The sequence below is a fragment of the Suncus etruscus genome, chromosome 1 (assembly GCF_024139225.1).
Source record: "Suncus etruscus isolate mSunEtr1 chromosome 1, mSunEtr1.pri.cur, whole genome shotgun sequence".
NCBI lineage: Eukaryota > Metazoa > Chordata > Mammalia > Eulipotyphla > Soricidae > Suncus > Suncus etruscus.
In genome coordinates this window covers 189,732,250-189,754,491 of record NC_064848.1, presented here as the reverse complement: position 1 = coordinate 189,754,491, position 22,242 = coordinate 189,732,250, and the positions used below count along the sequence as shown (strand labels likewise).

At 42.2% G+C, this 22,242-nt stretch overlaps 1 protein-coding gene across 7 annotated transcripts in view; it reads right to left on the bottom strand.

Annotated features, from left to right (window-relative positions):
* Nucleotides 1-22,242, bottom strand: part of ATP6V0A1 (ATPase H+ transporting V0 subunit a1) — a 78,121-nt gene that overhangs the window by 45,169 nt on the left and 10,710 nt on the right. For all 7 annotated transcript variants that reach the window (XM_049779058.1, XM_049779059.1, XM_049779061.1 and 4 more), the window contains exons 3-4: nucleotides 2,970-3,048; nucleotides 1,056-1,153 (exon numbers count right to left, since the gene is read on the bottom strand). In XM_049779058.1, coding sequence (XP_049635015.1) covers nucleotides 1,056-1,153; nucleotides 2,970-3,048 — 177 coding nt within the window. The remainder of the gene's footprint in view (nucleotides 1-1,055; nucleotides 1,154-2,969; nucleotides 3,049-22,242) is intronic.

Sequence of the window (22,242 nt, the reverse complement as noted above, 5' to 3'; positions counted from 1 at the left end):
CATGCTTTTACTTGGTCAGTGTTCTTCATGAATGTTCTTTTTTTCTTTTTGTTTAAGACCAAAGAGATAGCTCAAAGCAAAAGGGTGCATGCTTGGCATGCAAAAACCCTAGTTTCAGTTTTCACTAAGGGGGTGGCTCTTCTTGCACCGCTAGGCCCAAACAGCATCAGGTTCTGTATCACTGGGGGTGACCCCAAGGGGTTCTTAATTCTGCTTGGGAGACCTTTCCCTTCTCAATTTTTTAAAAATGAGTTGTGGGGGGGGGGGAGAGATAGAATGGTGGTAGGGCATTTGCCTTGCATGCAGGACAGTGGTTCGAATCCTGGCATCCCATATGGTCTCCCGAGCCTTCCAGGAGTGATTTCTGAGCATAGAGCCAGGAGTAAACCCTGAGAGCTGCTGGTGTGACCCAAAAACAAACTCCCCCCCAAAAAAGGGGGTTAGGTTAGGGGTGGAGAGATAATACAAGTGGTAAGGCACTTGCTTGCACAAGGCTGACCCTGGTTTGAATACACTGCACCCAGTACCCAGAATGGTCTCCAGAGATAACCAGGAATGATCCCTGAGCATCACTAGGTATGGTTCAAAGGCCAAAACAGTAAGAGCAGGGAGGGGCTGGAGCGATGGCACAAGCAGTAGGGCATTTGCATGTGCTAACCTAGGATGGACCATGGTTCGATCCCCCAGCTTCCCATATGGCTCCTCAAGCCAGGAGCGATTTCTGAGCACATAGCAAGGAATAACCCCTGAGTGTCACTGGGTGTGGCCCAAAAACCAACCAACCAAACAAACAACAATAAGAGCAAAAGATTATTTAATAAGCCAATACATATTCGGTGGCAAGTGTTACTATATGACATACTGTTTTTATAGCATAAAAAAGAGAATTAATTTAATCTGATTCACAAGAAATTGGACATGACTAAACAATGTTCACAAGGACAGTAAGATGCTCACAAGCTTAAAAGTCCACTCTCCAGTGCAGTGCCTGAGGAGAGCACCTTTTGCTTTAAGAGGACAGATATGAATCTGGTTTATTCCAAAGAACTGTTTACCTCTAAGTCAATCATGTCTCGGGGGAAGGGCACCTCTGGGTTTTCACCAGTGTCCATAATTGGTATATTGGCTTTTCTTATCTCTTTTTCCACAAATCCTAAAATGACAAAATGAAGAAGAAGAAGAAAAAAGCAAACATTCATATCTGGACACACAGCCTGGAGTTGCTGAAATTTGAGGTTAAAAACTAAAGACCTAAAATAAATAAATAAATAATAAGTAAATAAATAAATAAAGACCTAATTCTAAAGACCTTCATCTAAGAAGCTTTTCTTCACACCTGCTAAAGCATAGCAACACTAATCCCCCTATGTGTGTCCACTTATGATCTTTTTTTTTTTTTTTTTTTTTTTGGTTTTTCGGACCACACCCGTTTGATGCTCAGGGGTTACTCCTGGCTAAGCGCTCAGAAATTGCCCCTGGCTTGGGGGGACCATATGGGATGCCAGGGATCGAACCGCAGTCCTTCCTTGGCTAGCGCTTGCAAGGCAGACACCTTATCTCTAGCGCCACCTCGGGTTTTTTTTTTTTTTTGTTTTGTTTTGTTTTGTTTTGTTTTGTTTTGTTTTGGGGCCACACCCAGCGGTGCTCAGGGGTTACTCCTGGCTGTTTGCTCAGAAATAGCTCCTGGCAGGCACCGGGGACCATATGGGACACCGGGATTCGAACCAACCACCTTTGGTCCTGAATCGGCTGCTTGCAAGGCAAACGCCGCTGTGCCATCTCTCCAGGCCCCCACTTATGATCTTAAAATAGTTCTTTCATCAGGCTGGAGTGATAGTACAGTGGGTAAGGTACTTCCCTTGCATGAGATCCACTTGAGTTCAATCCCCAGCATCCCTATGTTCCCCTGAGCATCACCAGGAGCAATTTTGTTTTCCTTTTTTGACCCAAAATAAAAATCAAAACAAAACAAAACAAAACAAAAAACATTTCTTTCAGGTCTTCCCACATCGTAACTACCAAAGTTCTGCTTCCGGGGCCAGAGAGGTAGTACAGTGGATAGGAAACTCACCTTGCACACAGCCAACCTGGGCTTAATCCCTAACATCCCATATGGTCCCCTGAGCACTACTAGGAGTAATTCTAGGAGTAATTCACTGCTGAATGCAGAGATAGAAGTAAACATTTCTGGGTATGACCCAAAAAGAAAAACAAATTCTGCTTCCAAATATTTCTGGCAGAGCAGAGCTATTCAAGATGCAATTCAAGGGCCGGAGCAATAGTACAACTGTAGGGCATTTGCCTTGCATGTAGACAACCTGGAACCTACCCAGCTTCAATCTCCAGCATCCCGTATGGTCTCCCAAGCCTGCCAGTAGCAATTGCTGAGCACAGAGCCAGAAGTAACTCCTGAGCACTGCCAGATGTGGCCCAAAAAAACTAAAAACCAAAAAAAAAAAAATGCAATTCAAATAGAAGATCTAGCTCTTAGAATATTAACATGAACAAAAAAAGAAAATAAAAGGAAAACAAGATCAAGAATAAGATCCCTTTTTCTTAACAAAAGAGTTATCACAATAAAATATATAGACTTCTTTGAAAAAAAAAAAAAAGAATAAGATCCCAAAATACCAGAAAAAAAATTTAGGGGATAATTACTTTTTTTCTTAACTTCACCCATCAGCTAACTGAAATCTGCATAGTAGAATATGCAATAGCACACAGCTGACAAGGCACTTGCCTTGCTCACAACTGACAATTCAATCCCTGGCCCCCCATATTCCCTGAGCCCCACCAGGAGTGAGTGATCCTAGAACACAAAGCTAGGACTACTGCTGGGAGTGGCCCGAAAACAAACAAATAAAAACCAGAGGCAGGAGTGAGCTCTGCTGGAATGAGATTCAGCCCCACCCCTCCACCCACCAAAGAAAGACAAATATGACCATCATGCAAGTTCAAAATACACATACGAAGCTTCCGATCCATTTCTTCACATCTTCTAACTTCATTCACAAATTTCCTCTGAAAAACATTCATATCTGGATTCAACTGCAAAACAAGAGCACAAGACCAAATATTCAAATACTTCAACTGTTTTCCTCTTGGACAAGCAACAATCACATCCTGTCAAGTAAAAACCTAAATTTGTGTTAATGTACTGATGCTACTACTAATCAAAAACTAATGAATTTGGTATAGGATGCACTCTGGGGCCATTGGTGGAAGGAGGTTGACACTGGTGGTGAGAAGGACCCTGACTCATTATATATCTCAAATTCAACTATGAAGCGTTCTGTTGATCATAATTGTTACAATAAAATAAAATACAAAAACTAATGAACTAATAAAAAAGCATCAAGCAACCTATATAACCTACTTTGGAATCTGTCACAACAACAAAGGATAACATGTTCCCCTTTGCTGCAATACATGGAGGCAAGTCAGACAAAACACCATGGTGCAAATGTGCCCACAAGGAATGTGGACAGTAGAGATAACAGAAGTAGTGCCTGGGCTTCTTTCTCTCCTTCCCAAACAGAAGAGACATAAAGTAAATTAGATCTTCACAAGGAAACAGGCTAGACTCTGCATAGGTTTAATTAATTTTAAAAGCTATTCTTTGGGAAATAGATAAACAAAACCTAAACAAGTTTCTACTCATTAAAAAGCCTGCACATTAGATATGGAATGTGGGTTACATGCTGGGAACTGGGGTGAAGGGAGGACAACATTCGTGGTGGGAATGCCCCTGATTCAATATCAACATGTATCTAAAATATTACTGTGAAAGATTTGTAATCCACTGTGGTCAAAATAAAAATTAAAAAAAAAAAACCTGCACATTAGAAAATAAAAAATATAACCCCCAAAATGGCATGTGATAAGCCCTATAAAATTAAAATAAATAATTATAGTTACTTAACATTTATAGATACCAGGTATGTTCGAGAAATTGTACTGCAGGTTTTCATTCAGTGTCAAGGAATCAAATATTATTTCATCCTGCTTCCTTTGGCTTAAAGTTGCAGTTTATAAGGATATATGGACTAAGTAAGGAAACACTGTAGTATATATTGGTGTAAATATATAAAAATATGATAAATTTATTTTTGAGAGTTATAACTCCCATGGAAGACATACTAACTAATAAAAAACAATTTGTTCTTATTAAAAACAAGTGCTATTAAAATAATGTTAGCAGTTTCTTTCTTCTTTCTTCTTTTTTTTTTTTTTTTTTGGTTTTTGGGCCACACCCGGCGGTGCTCAGGGTTACTCCTGGCTGTCTGCTCAGAAATAGCTCCTGGCAGGCACGGGGGACCATATGGGACACCGGGATTCGAACCAACCACCTTTGGTCCTGGATCGGCTGCTCGCGAGGCAAATGCCGCTGTGCTATCTCTCCGGGCCCTCTTCTTTATTTTTTAAGGGCCTTCCGGTAGAGACCAGAAAGCCTGCTAGACAGGCTTTATTATATCTATTAGTTTCCCATAAAGAACAAAGTAACTGCTGTAACACTAGCAGTTTCTTTCTTATTTTCTTTTTTTTGGGGGGGGGGGGGGCGGAAATTGCTACACAGGAAGAAATACTATTTTTGCTGAGAGACTCATAGAAGGTTTATAGTCATGTTATTAATAATATCAAGGGTTAGAGATGTAGCTCAGCGATACAGTTGTAGAACACATGCTTTTATGTATGATGTTGGGGAAATCTGTCAACTCCCCTCCAAATACTTAAAACTGACAATGATTCAAATGTCCATAAACAGGAGGAAGATTAAAGACTGTGGTGTATTTAAGTTTTATGACTTAACAATAAAGGTTCAATTGCAGAAATAATCCCTTCCCCCAAATCTCAAAAGCATTAGGTTGAATAAAGGAAAATAGACAGCAGAGATCATAATGGATGATTCTATTTACATACAGTTGTTCATACAAACACTCAGGACCTATGCTGGTATAAAGCAAACAAGGCCAGTAATGTAGCTGAGGGGCAGAATGTTAGGTGATGGGTTAGATCCCAACCTCCCCCATAAATAAAATACAATCAACAGTAGTTATCTGTTTGGAGATGGGACTGACCAGTAGTAAGTAGAGATAACTTTATGAGATGGTGGAAAGATTCTCTACTTTGGGGGCCGGCAAGGTGGCACTAGAAGTAAGGTGTCTGCCTTGTAAGCACTAGCCAAGGAAAGGACCACGGTTCGATCCCCCTGCGTCCCATATGGCCCCCCCAAGCCAGGGGCAATTTCTGAGCACTTAGCCAGGAGTAACACCTGAGCATCAAACGGGTGTGACCCGAAAAAAAAAAAAAAGATTCTCTCTTTTGACTGGAATATATGGTAAATATATATATCAAGTATGTATGCATGTACAAAGATATATACATATAACATTTATAAAATGATCAAATTGTACTCTTAAAGTTTACGCAGTTTACTGAATACAAATTTTACCTCCATAAAGATAAGTGGGGCCATTGGAGCTGGAGTGATAGCACAACGAGTAGGGTATTTACTTTGCATATGGCCAATTCAGGTTTGATCCACAGCATCCCATATGATCCCCCCCATGCCAGAAGTAACCCCTGAACACCACTGATATGCTCCCCCAAAAAGTAGGGGGTTGACAGAGACTGGCACACATTACAAAGAACAAGAACAACCACTACTGGCATGGCTGTGGGGAGAAAGGAACTCTCATTCACTGCTGGTGGGAATGCTGTCTAGTCCAGCCTTTTTGAAATACAAAATGGATATTCCTTAAAAAACTGAACATTGAGTTCCCATATGATCCAGCAATACCACCCCTAGGACCACTAAAAACACAATACAATAATGCCCTTTTCACTCCTATGTTCATAGCAGCACTATTTTTAATACTCAGAATCTGGAAACAACCCAGATGCCCAACAATAGATGAGTGGCTAAATAGAAGTGGTACATCTATACAATGGAATTCTGTGCAGCTTTTAGAAAAAAATGAAGTTACAAAATGTGCTTATACATGAGTGGATTTAGAGACTATTATGTTGAGTGAAATAATTCAGAGGGAAACAGAAAAGCACAGAATAGCCTCACTCATCTGTGGATTTAAGAAAAATAAAAGGCAGCATAATAACAGCACCCAGAGACAATAGAGACGAGGGCTGGAAGGACCAGCCCATGATAACAAGCTTATCACAAAGAGTGGAAAGTGCAGTTAGAGAAATAACCACACTAACAGCTACCATGATAAATAAATAGAGAAATACAATGCTTGTCTTGAAGAAAGGCAGGGGGTGGGGAGAGATAGGGAATGGGATTGGGGGAACAATGGTAGTAGAAAAATTGCACTGGTGAAGGCGGTGTGTGCATTTTATGGCTGAAACCCAGTTACGAACATGTTTTGTAACCAAGGTGCTTAAATAAATATCTTATTAATAAAAAAATAATTGGGGAGTTGGATCATTAGTACAGCAGGTAGGGTGCTTGTCTTGCACACAGCCAACCTGGGTTTGATCTCAACATACCACATAGTACCCTGAGCACTGCCAGGAGTGATCCTTAAGTACAAAGCCAGGAGTAAGCTCGGAATACTGCTAGCTATGACTCACTCAACTCCCCACAAATGGGTAGGAGACAGAGAGATAGTACCTGGGTTAGAATGTATGCTTGCATGCAGCATAACCCCAGTTTTATGCCCAGTAGAATATGGTTCTTAAGCATCACCAGGTGTAGCCTCCCAGCCTGGGAGGGTGGCCAAGTAATCCCCCAGCACCTCAGGGTCAAAGCAGCACAGCATCCTTAGGCCCTCACATTGAAGTGTACCAGGTTAGGAGACTCAGCAAGAGAGAAAGAAAAAACAAAAAGGAGGGGTTAGGCAAAAATAGAAATGAAAATACATGGGAGAAATACTTTGTTCTATATGGGAAACTGAGAGATAAAATAAGTAGAGGGTCAGGCATTTGCCTTGCACATGACCAGCCCTGGTTCCATGCCCAGCACTGCATATGGTCTCCCAAACATCAGGCAGAAGTACTTCCGAGCACAGAGACAGGAGCAAACCCTAAGGATAGCTGGGTGTGGCCCAAAAACCAAAAAGAAGAGAAAGTATTAGGGGTGGTGTCCCAAATTGGTGACTGCTAGATAATCCCCACATCTTGCCTTTTTTTTTTTTTTTTTTTTGGCTTTTTGGGTTACACCCGGCAGTGCTCAGGGGTTACTCCTGGCACTACACTCAGAAATTGCTCCTGGCAGGCTCGGGGGACCATATGGGATGCCAGGATTCGAACCACCATCCTTCTGCTTGCAAGGCAAATGCCCTACCTCCATGCTATCTCTCCGGCCCCACATCTTGTCTCTTTTACTTAACCATGGCTGTCTGGCTACCTCAATCACATTAGGCCAATCGTGTATTAGGCCTTTCTTCAATCAACAGTTGCTCAAAAACTCATAAAAGAAGGGCTGGGGGGCCAGAGTGGTGGCATAATGGTAGGGCATTTGCCTTGCATGTGGATGACGTAGGCAGTTCGATCCCCTGGCATCCCATATGGTCCTCCAAGCCAGGAGTGATTTCTGAGCACATAGCCTGGAGTAATCCCTGGGTGGCACTGGGTGTGCCCCCCCAAAAAAATAAGGTCTGGAGCAATAGCACAGTGGGTAAGGCATCTGCCTTGCACACGACCAACCTGGGTTCGATCCCTGGCATCCCATATTGTCCCCTGAGCACCACCAGGAATGACAGCGATCAGAGCCAAAAGTAACCCCTGAGAACTGCCAGATGTAGCCCCAAAATCAAATCAAACCAAAACTAAACAAACCATAAAAGAAGCTGTGGAAACAAGAAACAACAGAACCTTAATGACAGAATAGCAGTTAAGTTCAAGCAAAAGAATACATTCCTCAAACCAGTGTAGGAGTTTCCACACAATTACACAGTAACAGCAAATTAGAAGGCAATATCTTTGACAAAAAAAGAGATAAGCACTGACAGATCTCCCCCAGAATCCGCTCTGGCAATAGGTCCAAAGTGTACTGGAGAGTCTCACCCCCAGACTACCACAGTCATCATGGGAAGAGTGCAGAACCCCATCATGGGAAGTTGAAGAAAACAGGAACCCTGAAGTCTCAACCAGGAATATCCATTTACATGATTTCTCTAGAAAAAACTTCAGAGAGGAAATGGTGAGGATGTTTAATGAGCTCAAAGAAACAATGGAACAGACAAAATACATCATAGGAGGCTATGAGAGCAGAAACGAGAAAATTACAAACAGAAATTTAAAAATAGATGAAACTAAAAACTGAATGGAAGGCCTCATTCAACAGCAAAGGGAAAAAAAATCAGTGAGCTCCAAGATGAGATGAAGAAAACCTCCAGGCAATAGCAAAAGAAAGGGGAAAATACTCAAAATAAATGAACATCTGACAAGAGAACTTTGAGATGAATTTAAGAGGAATAGCCCAAGACTCATCAGGACCAGAAAGGCCACCCCAATAAAGAAGTAATAATCAAAGACATCATTGTTGAAAAAGTTCTCAGAGTTGGAGAGTGTAGGCATCCAGATACAAGAGGCCCAAAGAGTACCACTAAAAGAGACCCAAATGAAAAGACTCCAAAAGAGTCTAATCAATGATGAAAACCATAGAGATAGAATACAGAAAGTAGCAAGAACAAGGAAGGAGCTTACTTTTGAAGGAGCTTCCTTAAAACTTACAGTAGGGGCAGAAATGATAATACAGTAAGGCGTTTGTCTTCCACACTGTCTACCTGGGTTAAATCCCTGACACTCAATATGGCCCCCCAAGACTGCAACGAGTAACCCCTGAGTATTGCTGGGTGTGGCCCAAAAAAACAAACCAAAAAAGAGAGAGAGAAATTTATAGCAAACTATCAAACTAGACCATCTGGGCCCAAAGACAATGGGGGGATACAGTTAAAAATATAAAAAACAAAACAAAAACCACAAGAACAACAAAAAGAATGGAATGAAGTGAATATCTCACCAAGATTACTTTATCCAACCAGACTCTCATTCACTCAAACTTCATAGACTTGAAAGCAACTATTTTGGTTTTCTGGTTGAGGCACACAATGCGGCACTCAGAAATTACTCCAGGGGTAAGTAAGCCACAGGGGTTACTCCTGGCTCTGTGCTTAAAAATTACTCCTGGGAGGCTTGAGGGACCATATGGGATGCCGGGGATTGAACTTGGGTTGGGCAAATACAAGGCAAATGCCCTACCTGCTGTGTTATGACTCTAGTCCTGAAAGGGCAATTTATTTCTTTTTTACTTTTTAAGGGCAATTTTTAATAATCAAGGGATAAGTACATTAGGAAGAAATCACACTCCTAAACATGTATGTACCACTGCTAATAGATTTCAAGGAGCACATTGATAGCAACACAACAGAAGTTGGAGACTTCAACACCACTCTGTCACTTTATAAATCAACCAGACTAAAACTCAGAAGAGAAATATTGGTTTTGAAGGAAGAAATGTAAACAGGGGTTATTATATATATATGTATGGCTTTTCATCCCCCAAAAGCTGAATACACATTCTTCTCCAATGCACATGGGACATTCTCCAAGATAGATAGATCATTTGCTGGGTCAAAAAAATATACCTCTGTAAAACTGTATCAACTATCTTCTTAGACCATGATGCACTGAAAATAGAAGTTAATCACAAAAATAATGGAGAAATAACTCTAACACCTGGAAAGTAAACAGTTCACTATTGCACAACCAGTGGGTCAGAGAGGAAATCAAAGAGGAACTCAAAGATTCCTGGAAACAAACAAGAATGACGACAAGAGCTACAAGAACTTAAAGGACAGAGCAAAAGAGGAAAGTTTACAGCTCTTCAAACACTTATCAGGAAGGAAGGGCAGACATAAAAATAACTTGATCACACAGCTTGAGAAACTGGAAAATGACCAACAAAAGAAGCCCAAAGCAGGTAGGAGAAAGAAAATAATAAAACTTAGAGAAAAAAATTGATAACTAGAATAAAATAAGCCCCCAAAGATCAATAAAACCAAGAGCTAGTCTTTGAAAATATAAACAAGATCGATCAACTATTTGCAAAACTTATAAAGCAAAAGAGAGAGAATCCTAACTGAATCAGAAATGAAAGGGAAGATGTCACAACAGACATCAAAGAAATTTGAAGGAGCATCAGATTACTTTTAACTCTTTATGCCACTAAATGAAAGAACCTGGAAAAAATGGATAAATTCTCAGATTCCTAAAACTTCCCCAAGGCTGAGGCAAAATAATCTAGAATACCTGAATATACCTATCACTATAGCAGAAATTGAAATGTTAATCAAAAGTCTTCCCCAAAACAAAAGCTCAGGCCCTGAATTCACTAAAGAATTCATTCAGCATGGAGGTAAGGCATTTGCCTTTCATACAGGAGGTCATCGGTTCGAATCCCAGCGTCCCATATGGTTCCCGGTGCCTGCCAGGAGCAATTTCTGAGCCTGGAGCCAGGAATAACCCCTGAGCACTGCTGGGTGTGACCCAAAAATCACAAAAAAAAAAAAAAAAAAAAAAAAAAAGAATTCTTTCAGACCTACTGCCAATCTTCTTTTTCTGGGAAATTGAAGAAATAGAAACACTTCTATACAGTTTTTATGAAGCAAACATTACCTTCATACCGAAAGCAAGGAGACATGACACCACATATACACAGACACACACACAAAAGAACTACAAGTCAATATTCTTTTGTTTGTTTGTTTGTTTTTGGGCCACACCTGGTGACACTCAGGGATTATTCCTGGCTACACTCTCAGAAATCACTCCTGGCTTGGGGGAACCATATGGGACACCCAGGGATGGAACCACAGTCCGTCCTAGGTTAGCGTATGCAAGGCAGATGCCCTACTGCTTGCGCCATCGCTCTGGCCCCAGGTCAATATTCTTAATGAAGACAGGTGCAAAAATTCTCAAAAAAATACTAGTAAGGACCCGGAGAGATAGCACAGCGGCGTTTGCCTTGCAAGCAGCCGATCCAGAACCAAAGGTGGTTGGTTCGAATCCCGGTGTCCCATATGGTCCCCCATGCCTGCCAGGAGCTATTTCTGAGCAGACAGCCAAGAGTAACCCCTGAGCACCGCCGGGTGTGGCCCAAAAACCACAAAAAAAAAAAATACTAGTAAATAGAATCCAACAATTCATGACCATGACATTAAAGCTAAAGACATCTTCAAGGATGAAACACCACTAACCAAGAGGTAGCAATGATTAACAAATGGGACTCCATTAAATTAAGAAGCTTCTGCACTCCAAAGGACAAAATGTCCAGGATACAAAGACTGTCCATGGAATAGAAGAAATCATTTGCCCAAAACTCATCTGGTAAGTGGTTAATATCCAAGATATATAAGGCACTGTTAGAATACAAGAAAAAACCTCCAACCCTTGGGGCCAGGGAGATAGTATGGAGGCAAGGTATTTGCCTTGCATGCTGAAGGATGGTGGTTTGAATCACAGCATCCCATATGGTCCCCAGAGCCTGCCAGGAGTGATTTCTGAGCATAGAGCCGGGAGTAAGTCTTCAGTGGCACTGGAAAAAAACAAACAAACAAACAAACAAAAAAACCTAACAAACAAACAAAAAAACCCTCCAACCCCATCAAAAAATGGGGAGAAGACTGATTTCTATCATCTACAACAGAGTGGAAAGTCTCCTGCCACCATAAAAAGATCTTGGGGTGTGAAAATGAGCATATATGTAGCCTGTATTTATTCCCATGACAATATGCTTCAAAGGCAGAGAAACCCTGTATCTCTTAGGCCAAGGGAATTCCCTTTCTTTTTTTTTTTGTTTTGTTTTTGTTTTTGTTTTGTTTTGTTTTGTTTTTGGGCCACATCCGGCGGTGCTCAGGGGTTACTCCTGGTTGTCTGCTCAGAAATAGCTCCTGGCAGGCACGGGGGACCATATGGGACACTGGGATTCGAACCAACCACCTTTGGTCCTGGATCGGCTGCTTGCAAGGCAAACACCGCTGTGCTATCTCTCTGGGTCCGGGGAATTCCCTTTCTAATTTCCCCAATATTTACTGTGCTTATGCAAATAAAATAAAATAAAATAAAATAAAATAAGCACAAAACCTTGCCACACCAGCTCTCCTTCCTTTTGTTCTTTTTTTCCCCATTCTCATGGTTAGTTTTTGGTCATTGTCTTTGTTGCTATGAAGCTTTTTTGTAGTTGCTGGTTTGGGTTTTCTGTTTCATTTTTTTTGTTTGTTTGTTTGTTTTAGTTTTTTGTGTGTTTTTTTTGTTATGTTTTTCTTCTTTTTTCCCCTTTCTTCTTTTAAATTGATATTTATAACCTCTAGACAGACTCCTCAGTTTTTTTCTTTCTTTCTTTTTTTTCAAACAGAACCACATAACTTGAATCATCGTTTTCTGCCTCAGAAATTGAGGGGGAAAATAAAAGGATGGTACCAGGACCAAACAGGCATATGATCATTGAATAGAAATAAAAAATGATTAGACTTAATAGCACAGTGGTAAGGTGTTTGCCTTTCATGGGGACGGACCCTGTTCGAATCCTGGCATCCCATATGTTCCCTTGTGCCTGCTAGGAGCGATTTCTGAGTGCAGAGCCAGGAGCACCATCCAGTGTGACCCATAAACAAAACAATAACAAAAAAACAGACGTAAACACCAAACCCATAGTCAACAACAACAGAATCAATACCCAATCTACAACAAGCTATATAAAGAGGGGATCAGTTATACTAGCAGTCTGGGGGGCAAAGTAGGGGATATGGGATGCATGCTGGGAACAGGGGTGAAGGGAGGACAACACTGATACATCTCACTATGCACTTTAAATATTACTGTGAAAGATTCGTAATTCACTTGGGTCACAATAAAAAATTTTAAAATGGGAAGAAAAAATGAAAAGAAACTTTTTTAAAGAAGAAATCAAATTGACCAAAGGGCACATGAAATAATGTTCCACATCACTAATCATCAGAAAGATGAAAACCAAAACAACAATGAGATATCATCTCACACAACAGAGAGAGGTACACATCACAAAGAACAAGAACTATTAGTGCTGTTGTGGATGTGGAGAAAAAGGGACTCTCATTAATTCACTGCTGGTGAGAATGTCAACCGGTCCAGACTTTTGGGAAAACAACACACATATTCCTCAAAAATTGAAAATTGAGCTTCCATATGACTTAGCAACACTGCTCCTGGGATCCAAATACACAAAGCAGAAAAGTCCTCTGCACTCCTATAATTACAGCACTATTCACAATAGCCAGAACCTGGAAACAACTCAAGTGCTTCAGAAAAGATGAGTAGATAAAGAAAGAATGATAGATCTACACAATACAGTACTATGAAATCATTAGGAAAAACGTGGTTATGAAATTTACTTATCCATGAATGGACAGAGTATTATATTGAGTGAAATGAGTCAGAGGGAGACAAACAGACATAGAAGGTCAAAAGGTTCATGGTAGGAAGAGGGAGGAGTACATTTAGGACAGAGAAGGGACCACTGTGGCAACAATAATTGGAAATGATCACTCTGGACAAGAACTGGGTACTGAAAGAAAGTAAAATGATATGCATGATACCCATTTAGTAACACTACTGCAAACCACAGTGCCTAAAAGGGAAAGAGAGAGAAGTATCTGTTACAGAGGCAGACTGTGAAGGGTGAGAGAGAAGTGAGGGGAAATTGTGGACATTGGTGACAGAAAATGTGTATTGGTGAAGGGAAGGGTGTTAGAACCCTATATGACCTAAACTCAATCATGAACAACTTTAAAACTGTGTTTCACATGGTGATTCAATTAAAAGCAAAACAAAACAAAAAATATTTAATGAAGGAAGTTTTCCCCAGAAAAATATAAAGGTTGTACCTGAGCTAGAGAACACAGGAGATAGGTCCAAGTTCACCAAGGGAAAGTAGGCACAATGAAAATAAGTCACCAAACATTTCATCCGATGAGAAATAAGAAATCAAATTATCTAAATTGGTTTACTCCCAGGTAGTGTTTGGTGTCCTGGGGACCACTTCCTGCAACTGGTAACCAATTGGACTTGCAGCTTGATGCTCAGAACTGATGTGCTGCTCTCACCTTTGGTGTTAGGAACCATAAAGCTAACCCAGAAGTGGTCAGAAGCCTCTAATACCCAGTGGTGTTAGGGGACTTCAAGGCTACACCCAGCATACTTGTGAGGCCATGTCATGCCAGGGATGGAACCTGAGTTAGGCACAGGCACCATAACCCCTGTACAATCTCCCTGGCCCCATGGTCTGTTCTGATTGGGGTGGGGGAAGGTCACATCCAGTTGCACTCAGAGTTTACTTCTGGCTCTGTACTCTTTTTTTTGTTTTTGGTTTGTTTGTTTTTGGGGGGGTCACACCCAGCGGTGCTCAGGGGTTACTCCTGGCTGTCTGCTCAGAAATAGCTCCTGGCAGGCCCGGGGGACCATATGGGATGCCGGGATTTGAACCAACCACCTTTGGTCCTGGATTGGCTGCTTGCAAGGCAAACGCCACTGTGCGATCTCTCCGGCCCCTGGCTCTGTACTCCTGAGGTTCTCAAGGGACCATATAGGGTGCCAGGGATTGAACTAGGATAGACCACATAAAAAGAAAGCATCTAACCCCTGTTCAATTTCTTTGGCCCTAATTTGTTTTACTTTTTAAAGATTTGTTGTTGTTGTTGTTGTTTGGCTTTTGGCTACACCGGGTGGTGTGCAGGAGTTACTCTTGGCTCTACACCCAGAAATCGCTCCTGGCAGGCTTGGGGGACCATCTGGGATGCCGGGGATCAAACCTGGGTCTGTCCCGGGTCTGCTGCGTGCAAAGCAAAGGCCCTGCTGCTGTGCTATCGCTTTGGCCCTACTTTTTAAAGATTTGTTATTTTAAAGAATAATATTGTATATGAATCGTGAGACTGGTGACGGAAAAACTGTAAAAATTAATATCATTATTAAATATAATGTTTAGTAATATATAATAAATAAATGTTTAATAAACATTAAACTAACAAAAAGCATTATTAGAGTAGTCAGGGAGATAGCTAGCTCAAAGGGCAGGAGCTCATTTCCTGGCACCATACGGCACCTAAGCAGCGCCAGAAGTAGGCTCAAGCAGTATCACTTCACCAGGACTGAGCATGAACTGTCTAGCTGGACCAGGGGTCCTCAAACTTTTTAAACAGAGGGCCAGTTCACTGTCCCTCAGACCATTTGAGGGTCTGACTATAGTAAAAACAAAACAAAACTTATGAATGAATTCTTTTTTTTTTTTCTTTTTTCTTTTTTTTTTTTTTTTTTTTTTTTTGGTTTTTGGGCCACACCCGGCATTGCTCAGGGGTGACTCCTGGCTGTCTGCTCAGAAATAGCTCCTGGCAGGCACGGGGGACCATATGGGACACCGGGATTCGAACCAACCACCTTTGGTCCTGGATTGGCTGCTTGCAAGGCAAACGCCACAGTGCTATCTCTCCAGGCCCTTATGAATGAATTCTTATGCACGCTGCATATATCTTATTTTGCAATGAAGAAACAAAACAGATACAAATACAATATGTGGCCTGTGGGCCATAGTTTGAGGACCGCTGAGCTGGACTGACTATCTCCAAGAGAGGCTCCTGAGCCCCTGAGCAGTGTTTAGGAGGCTGTCTTTCCCCCCAGATATGCTTTATTAGAGATGAAAGGAATCCCTACACAAAAAGAACAATTTTGGGGAAGAGATGGTAATTCTAAATGTATGTGTCCAGAGTTTAATGTCTGCACTGTGGGGTCAGAGAGATAGCAAAGTGGGTAAGGAGCTTGTCGTATACGAGTCTAAGCCAGGTTCTATCTCTGACACCACATATGGTCCCTCAAGCACTGCCAGGACTGATCCCTGAGCACTGATCTAGGAGTAAGCCCTAAGTACAGTCGATTGTGACCCAAACGTCTGCATTGAGCAGGCAATGCAGGAGCCTCACATTCAGAAATTTCCACATTAGTAAGCATGAGCAGAAGCAAAAGCACTGACTTGACTGTTTTCTGAGTCCGGAGAGCAAAGTCAACAGATTTAAAACAAAACCCAGCAGGAAGAAACTACAGGAAGAAACTGACAAGTCTGGGGCCAGACACAGTAAAGAAGATAGGGCACTTGCCTACTCTTTGCCAGGTTTGATCCCTGGCATTCTATATGGCTCCCCGATCCCACCAGCAAGAGTAACCCTTGAGCACTTTTGAATGTATCTCACCCACCCCCAAAAAGAAAGAAATCTGACAAGTCTGTCTAGGTAGGGAGATTTTAAGATATAATTATCTCAAATATAATTATATTTAAATTTTTTAATTTATTAAGTCTAATAAAAAGTGATGTATTTAATTTAATATACACATTTCCCCCTACCCCTACATTCCAAGAACATCCACATAAAAATTCACCAGGGGCCTAGAATAAGGCTTAAGAGGTAAGGGTACCCTCACTTGTGCCAGCTCTAGCACCTCATAACCCTTGGTGCCAGAAATTCTGGGTGTAGTGCTGGTGGCTCCTGAGCTCTCCTGATTTTTTTTTTTTTTATTTTGGGTCATACCCGGCAGTGCTCGGCGGTTCCTCCTGGCAGGCTCGGGGGATCATTTGGGATGCCAGGATTCCAACCACCGTCCTTCTGCATGCAAGGCAAATGCCCTACCTCCATGCTATCTTTCCGGCCCCAGCTCTCCTGATTTTTAAAAATAATTACCCCAAAATGTATCTTAAGCAGGTCTCAGTGAATAACTGATACTAGACAATGTTTTCAGATTACAATGAAATTAAGTTAGAAATCAAGGGGCCAAAGTGATAGTACAGCAATAGGTCTGACCTGGGATGGACACTGGTTTGATTCCCGACAACTCATATGGTCCCCCAGCTTGCCTGCCAAGGGGCAATTTCTGAGTGCAGAGTCAGGAGTGACCCCTGAGTACTGCTGTGTATAGCCCCAAAACCAATCAATATGGGCCCGGAGAGATAGCACAGCGGCGTTTGCCTTGCAAGCAGCCGATCCAAGACCAAAGGTGGTTGGTTCAAATCCCGGTGTCCCATATGGTCCCCTGTGCCTGCCAGGAGCTATTTCTGAACAAACAGCCAGGAGTAACCCTGAGCACCGCCGGGTGTGGCCCAAAAACAAAAAACAAAAAACAAAAACAAAAAAAAAAAACAATCAATCAATAAATAAAGTTAGGGGCCAGAGAGATATCATGGAGATAAGGCATTTGCTTTGCATGCAGAAGGTTGGTTGTTTGAATCCTGGCATCCCATATGGTCCCCTGAGCCTGCCAGGAGCGATTTCTGAGCATAGAGCCAGGAGCAATCCCTGAGCGCTGCCGGGTGTGACCCAAAATCCAAAATAAAATAAATAAATAAAGTTAAAAAACAAGAAATCAGTATAAAAAAGACGGGCCTGTGGGATAGATGAATAGTTCCAAGCACCTGCTTTCCAAGGGGAAGAACCACACATTGAACCCTCAGCTGCAACGTGCACCAAGTGAACCCTAACAGCTCTGCTCCCCACAATTTCCAGATATAAAGTGATTTCTGACAGTGCCACAGGCAGGAAGTGTGACCCCTGTCAAGCACATGTGCCAGATTAAAGTGACTCCTGGTACACATCACAACTAGGATGTGTTTGCACACACAACAAAAGACTTCAACTGTGGGCCTAGTTCCATCCTTGGCATCCCTTTGGTCCCCCAGCACAGAGCCAAGATGAAATCCTGACCACCACTGATATGGTGGTCATAACATACACACACCCCAATTTTTTAATTAAAAATAAACTCAGGGTCCGGAGTGCCATCTGCCTTGCCCATGCTAGCCTAGGACGAACCATGGTTTGATCCACTGGCGTCCCATATGGTCCCCCAAGCCAGGAGTGATTTCTGAGTGCATAGCCAGGAGTAACCCCTGAACATCACCGGGTATGGCCCAAAAAACCAAAAATAAATAAATAAACTTCAAAGAGGAGAAACATATTATTCAATTAATAAGTAAAATTACTGTATTTTCACTCTATAAGATGCACATAGTTTTTATTTATTTTGGGGGGGGCACACCCAGTGATGCTCGGGGTTACTCCTGGCTATGCGCTAAGAAATGGCTCCTGGCTTGGGGAACGATATGGGATGCCAGGGATTCAAACCATGGTCCATCCTAGGTTAGCACATGCAGGGCAGATGTCTTACCACTTGTGCCACCACTCCGGCCCCTAGATGCACATAGTTTTTAGATGCTCTCCTCCCCTGCACTCAGGTTTCTGCTCTAGGCATCATTTGCTCCATAAGACGCACTTGGGGGGAGAGTGTGCCTTATGGTAAGAGAAATATAGTAGTCAGTATATCTTGTTTGTTTTTGGGCCACACCCAGCAGTGCTCAGGGTTTACTCCTGGCTGTCTGCTCAGAAATAGCTCCTGGCAGGCACGGGGGACCATATGGGACACCAGGATTCAAACCAACCACCTTAGGTCCTGGATCGTCTGCTTGCAAGGCAAACACCGCTATGCTATCTCTCCGGGCCCATTAGTCAGTATATCTTAACTCTAAAATAAAGATAAGAATACATAGGGACCAGAGTGATGGCGCAGTGGTAGGGCATTTGCCTTGCACTTGGAGACCCAGGACGGACTGTGTTCAATCCCCTGGCATCCCATATGGTTCTCCAACCCAGGAGCAATTTCTAAGCACATAGCCAGAAATGGCCCCTGAGCATCACCAAGTATGCCCCCCCCCCCCGCCAAAAAAAAATAAGAATACTTTGAGAAGACTCAGATCTGGTATTGGGGTTAATTTGGCTTGCATCCTGCAGAACCTGGTTCTTATCCCTAACAATGCATATGGTTCCCCAACATGGTCAGGAATCATTCCTGAGCAGAGCCAGGAATAATCCCTAAACCCAGCTAGATTTGGCCCTAATGCCATCCCTTCCTCCAAAAGACTCCCTTTAAGGGCCAGGGAACTAGCTTAAAGGGTTGGAGCACCTGCCTGGCAAACACAGAGCCTCAGATTCAATTCATTTCCCATCCACTTCTGGGTGTATCCCTAGTGACTCCCAGCACCACTGCAGACGTGCAACCACTCAAGTCAGACATAGGAGAGAAATGTCATAGGAGTGATACAGAGCAGTTTGCCTAAATTCCTTAATAATTGAAATACCAATTTTAGGCCAAAGCTATAATACAGCAACTAAGGCTCTTGCCTACTAAATGGCTGACCTGGGTTCAACATATGAACCAGCTTCACATATGGTCCCCAAATCCCTACAAGAGTGATCCCTCAATACAGTTAGAAGTAAGTTCTGAGTAGAGCCAGGTGTGGCTCAAAACAAAAAGAAACAACAAAAATTCCAATTTGGTTCAGAGCAGCAATTGTCAGTTGACAAATTACAGTTCCCAGACAAACATGCAGCTATAATATGCCATAATTACTGTTTTTGTTTTATTTTTTTTTTTTTTGTAAAGTGACCATATCTGGCAGTGCTCAGGACTTATTCCTGGCTCTGTACTCTGGAATCATTCCTGGCAGTCTCAGGGGACCATGCAGGATGCCAGAGATCAAACCTGGGTCAGCTACATGCAAGCTCTCTATCTATTGTACTCTCTCTCCAGTCCCACATATACCACATCATTCTGGACCCTGGGTCCTGAGAGATAGAATGGAGGTAGGGCGTTTATTTGCCTTGCATGCAAAAGGACGGTGGTTCGAATCCCGGCATCCCATATGGTCCCCCGAGCCTGCCAGGAGCAATTTCTGAGTGTAGAGCCAGGAGTAATCCCTGAGTGCTGCAGGGTGTGACCCAAAAATCAAAAACCAAAAATAAAAATAATAATAATTCTGGACCATGATTAACTAACAAGTCTGAGGATTTCTTAGGAAATACTTTTCTTTTGATACAAATACTTCCTTTTTATCCTAGTACTTCCTTCTTTCTGCCTATAAAATGAATGATGCCTAGAGTTGTGGTGATCATATGTAAGGGCAAGGGCCATATGTTTGGGATGCAAAGATATAGTATGGCTAATAAGATGCTAGCCCTGCAAGCAGCCTACATAGATTTAATCCCCAATGTCCCATATGGTCCCCCAGAACAGCCAGGAGTGATCCCTGAGTACAAAGCCAAGAATAACTCGAGCACTGACAGCTATGGCCTTGGAAAGAAAAATGTTGAGACCAAGGAGAATGCTCAGAATGCTCAAAGGGCTGGAATGTATACTTTACTTGTTGGAGCCCTGGGTTCAATTTTCATACCACAAGATCCCAAATTGAGTAGCAAGCAGGACCAGTTCCGGAATAAGACTGGGTGTGAAAAAAAATTTAAAAAGGGGCCGGCGTGGTGGTTCTAGAGGTAAGGTGTCTGCCTTGCGAGCGCTAGCCTAGGACGGACCGCAGTTCAATCCCGATCCCCCGGCTCCCATATGGTCCCCCAAGCCAGGAGCAACTTCTGAGTGCATAGCCAGGAGTAACCCCTGAGCGTCACTGGGTATGCCCCCCCCAAAAAAAAATAAAAAAATCCAAATGCCCAGAGTGGTCAAAAACAAAAACAAAACAGAATGTTCTTATGACACTAACATTGAGGTGAGGTCAGGCTTCCAGTTACTTAAGAAAAATATACCCTTATCATGTGGGTTTTCAGTTACAGACACTAAACACAATCCTAACCTGTATTAGCTTGCTAGGACTCTTCCACTTGAAGGTCCTAATGCTGAATTACCTTAAGGTAAGGTAATAACAAGGATTCATTCGCTTACTAAAAATTATGTCAAATGTAACAAAAGAACAACTGACAACAACTAGGAAGGTACATAAGAATATCTAGGAGCCATAGCACATAGCACAGTGGTAGGGCGTTTGCCATGCACATGGCTGACCCTGGATGGATCTTGATCCTGGGTGTTCCGTATGGTCCCCAAGCCAGGAGCGATTTCTGAGCGCATAGCCAGGAGTAACCTCTGAGCGTCACTGGGTGTGGCCCAAAACCAAAATCCAAAAACCAAAAAAGAATGTTCAGGATTATGGGACCAAAGCAATAGCATGTAGGACATTTACCTTATATGCAACTGACACATTCAATCCCTAGCATCCCATATGGTCTCTTAAGCATCGCCAGGAGTAATTTCTTTTTTTTTTTTTTTTTTTTTTTTTTTGATTTTTGGGTCACACCCGGCAGCGCTCAGGGGTTACTCCTGGCTGTCTGCTCAGAAATAGCTCCTGGCAGGCACGGGGGACCATATGGGACACCGGGATTCGAACCAACCACCTTTGGTCCTGGATCGGCTGCTTGCAAGGCAAACGCCGCTGTGCTATCTCTCCGGGCCCCAGGAGTAATTTCTTAATGCAAAGTCAGGAGTAATCCCTGAGCATTGCTGGGTGTGGCCAAAAAAAATCCCAAAATCAAAACAAAACAAATGCCAAAGAAACAAAAAAGCATCCAGTATTAAATAGTTCCAAAATAAAAAATTAGGGGGAATAAAGGTCCTAATTAAAAAAGAAAAAAATAGGGGCCGGAGAGATAGCATGGAGATAAGGCATTTGCCTTGCATGAGAAGGACAGTGGTTCGAATCCTGACATCTCATATGGTCCCCCGAGCCTGCCAGGAGCAATTTCTGAGCCTAGAGCCAGGAGTAACCCCTGAGTGCTGCTGGATGTGACTCAAAAACCAAAAAAAAAAAAAAAAAAAAGAAAGAAAGAAAAAAAAAAGAATCATGTATGACAAAATATATAATAAATAAAGAGAAATGAGAAACCATAGCATGAATGAACTAAAGAGTTATGGATTAAAAAAATTAGAAAACACAAAGAACTTTTATAAATCCTACAAATCAATAATCAAAAAAAAAAAAAAACCACTCATCAGAAAGATAACACTTATCAGGCAGATAACATACAGTAATGAAAAAGAAAACCCAGAGATCATAGCACAGTGGGTTTGTCTGGCATGTAGCCAGCTGAGATATGATCCCCACATGCCATATGGTTCCCTAAGCACTGCCAGAAGTGACTTCTAAATGCAAAACCAGAAAGGAGTAAGCTCTAAGCATTGCTTAATGTGCACCCCCCCAAAAAAGAAAAAGACAGAAAAGAAAAAGAAAACCCAGTATGTCCAAAAATAGGAGCTGGAGAGAGTGTACAGAAGTTAAGGGGCCTGCCTCACAAGTGGCTAATCTTGGATCGATCTCTGGCATTGCATATGGCCCCTAACACTGCCAGGAGTGATCCCTGAATACAGAGC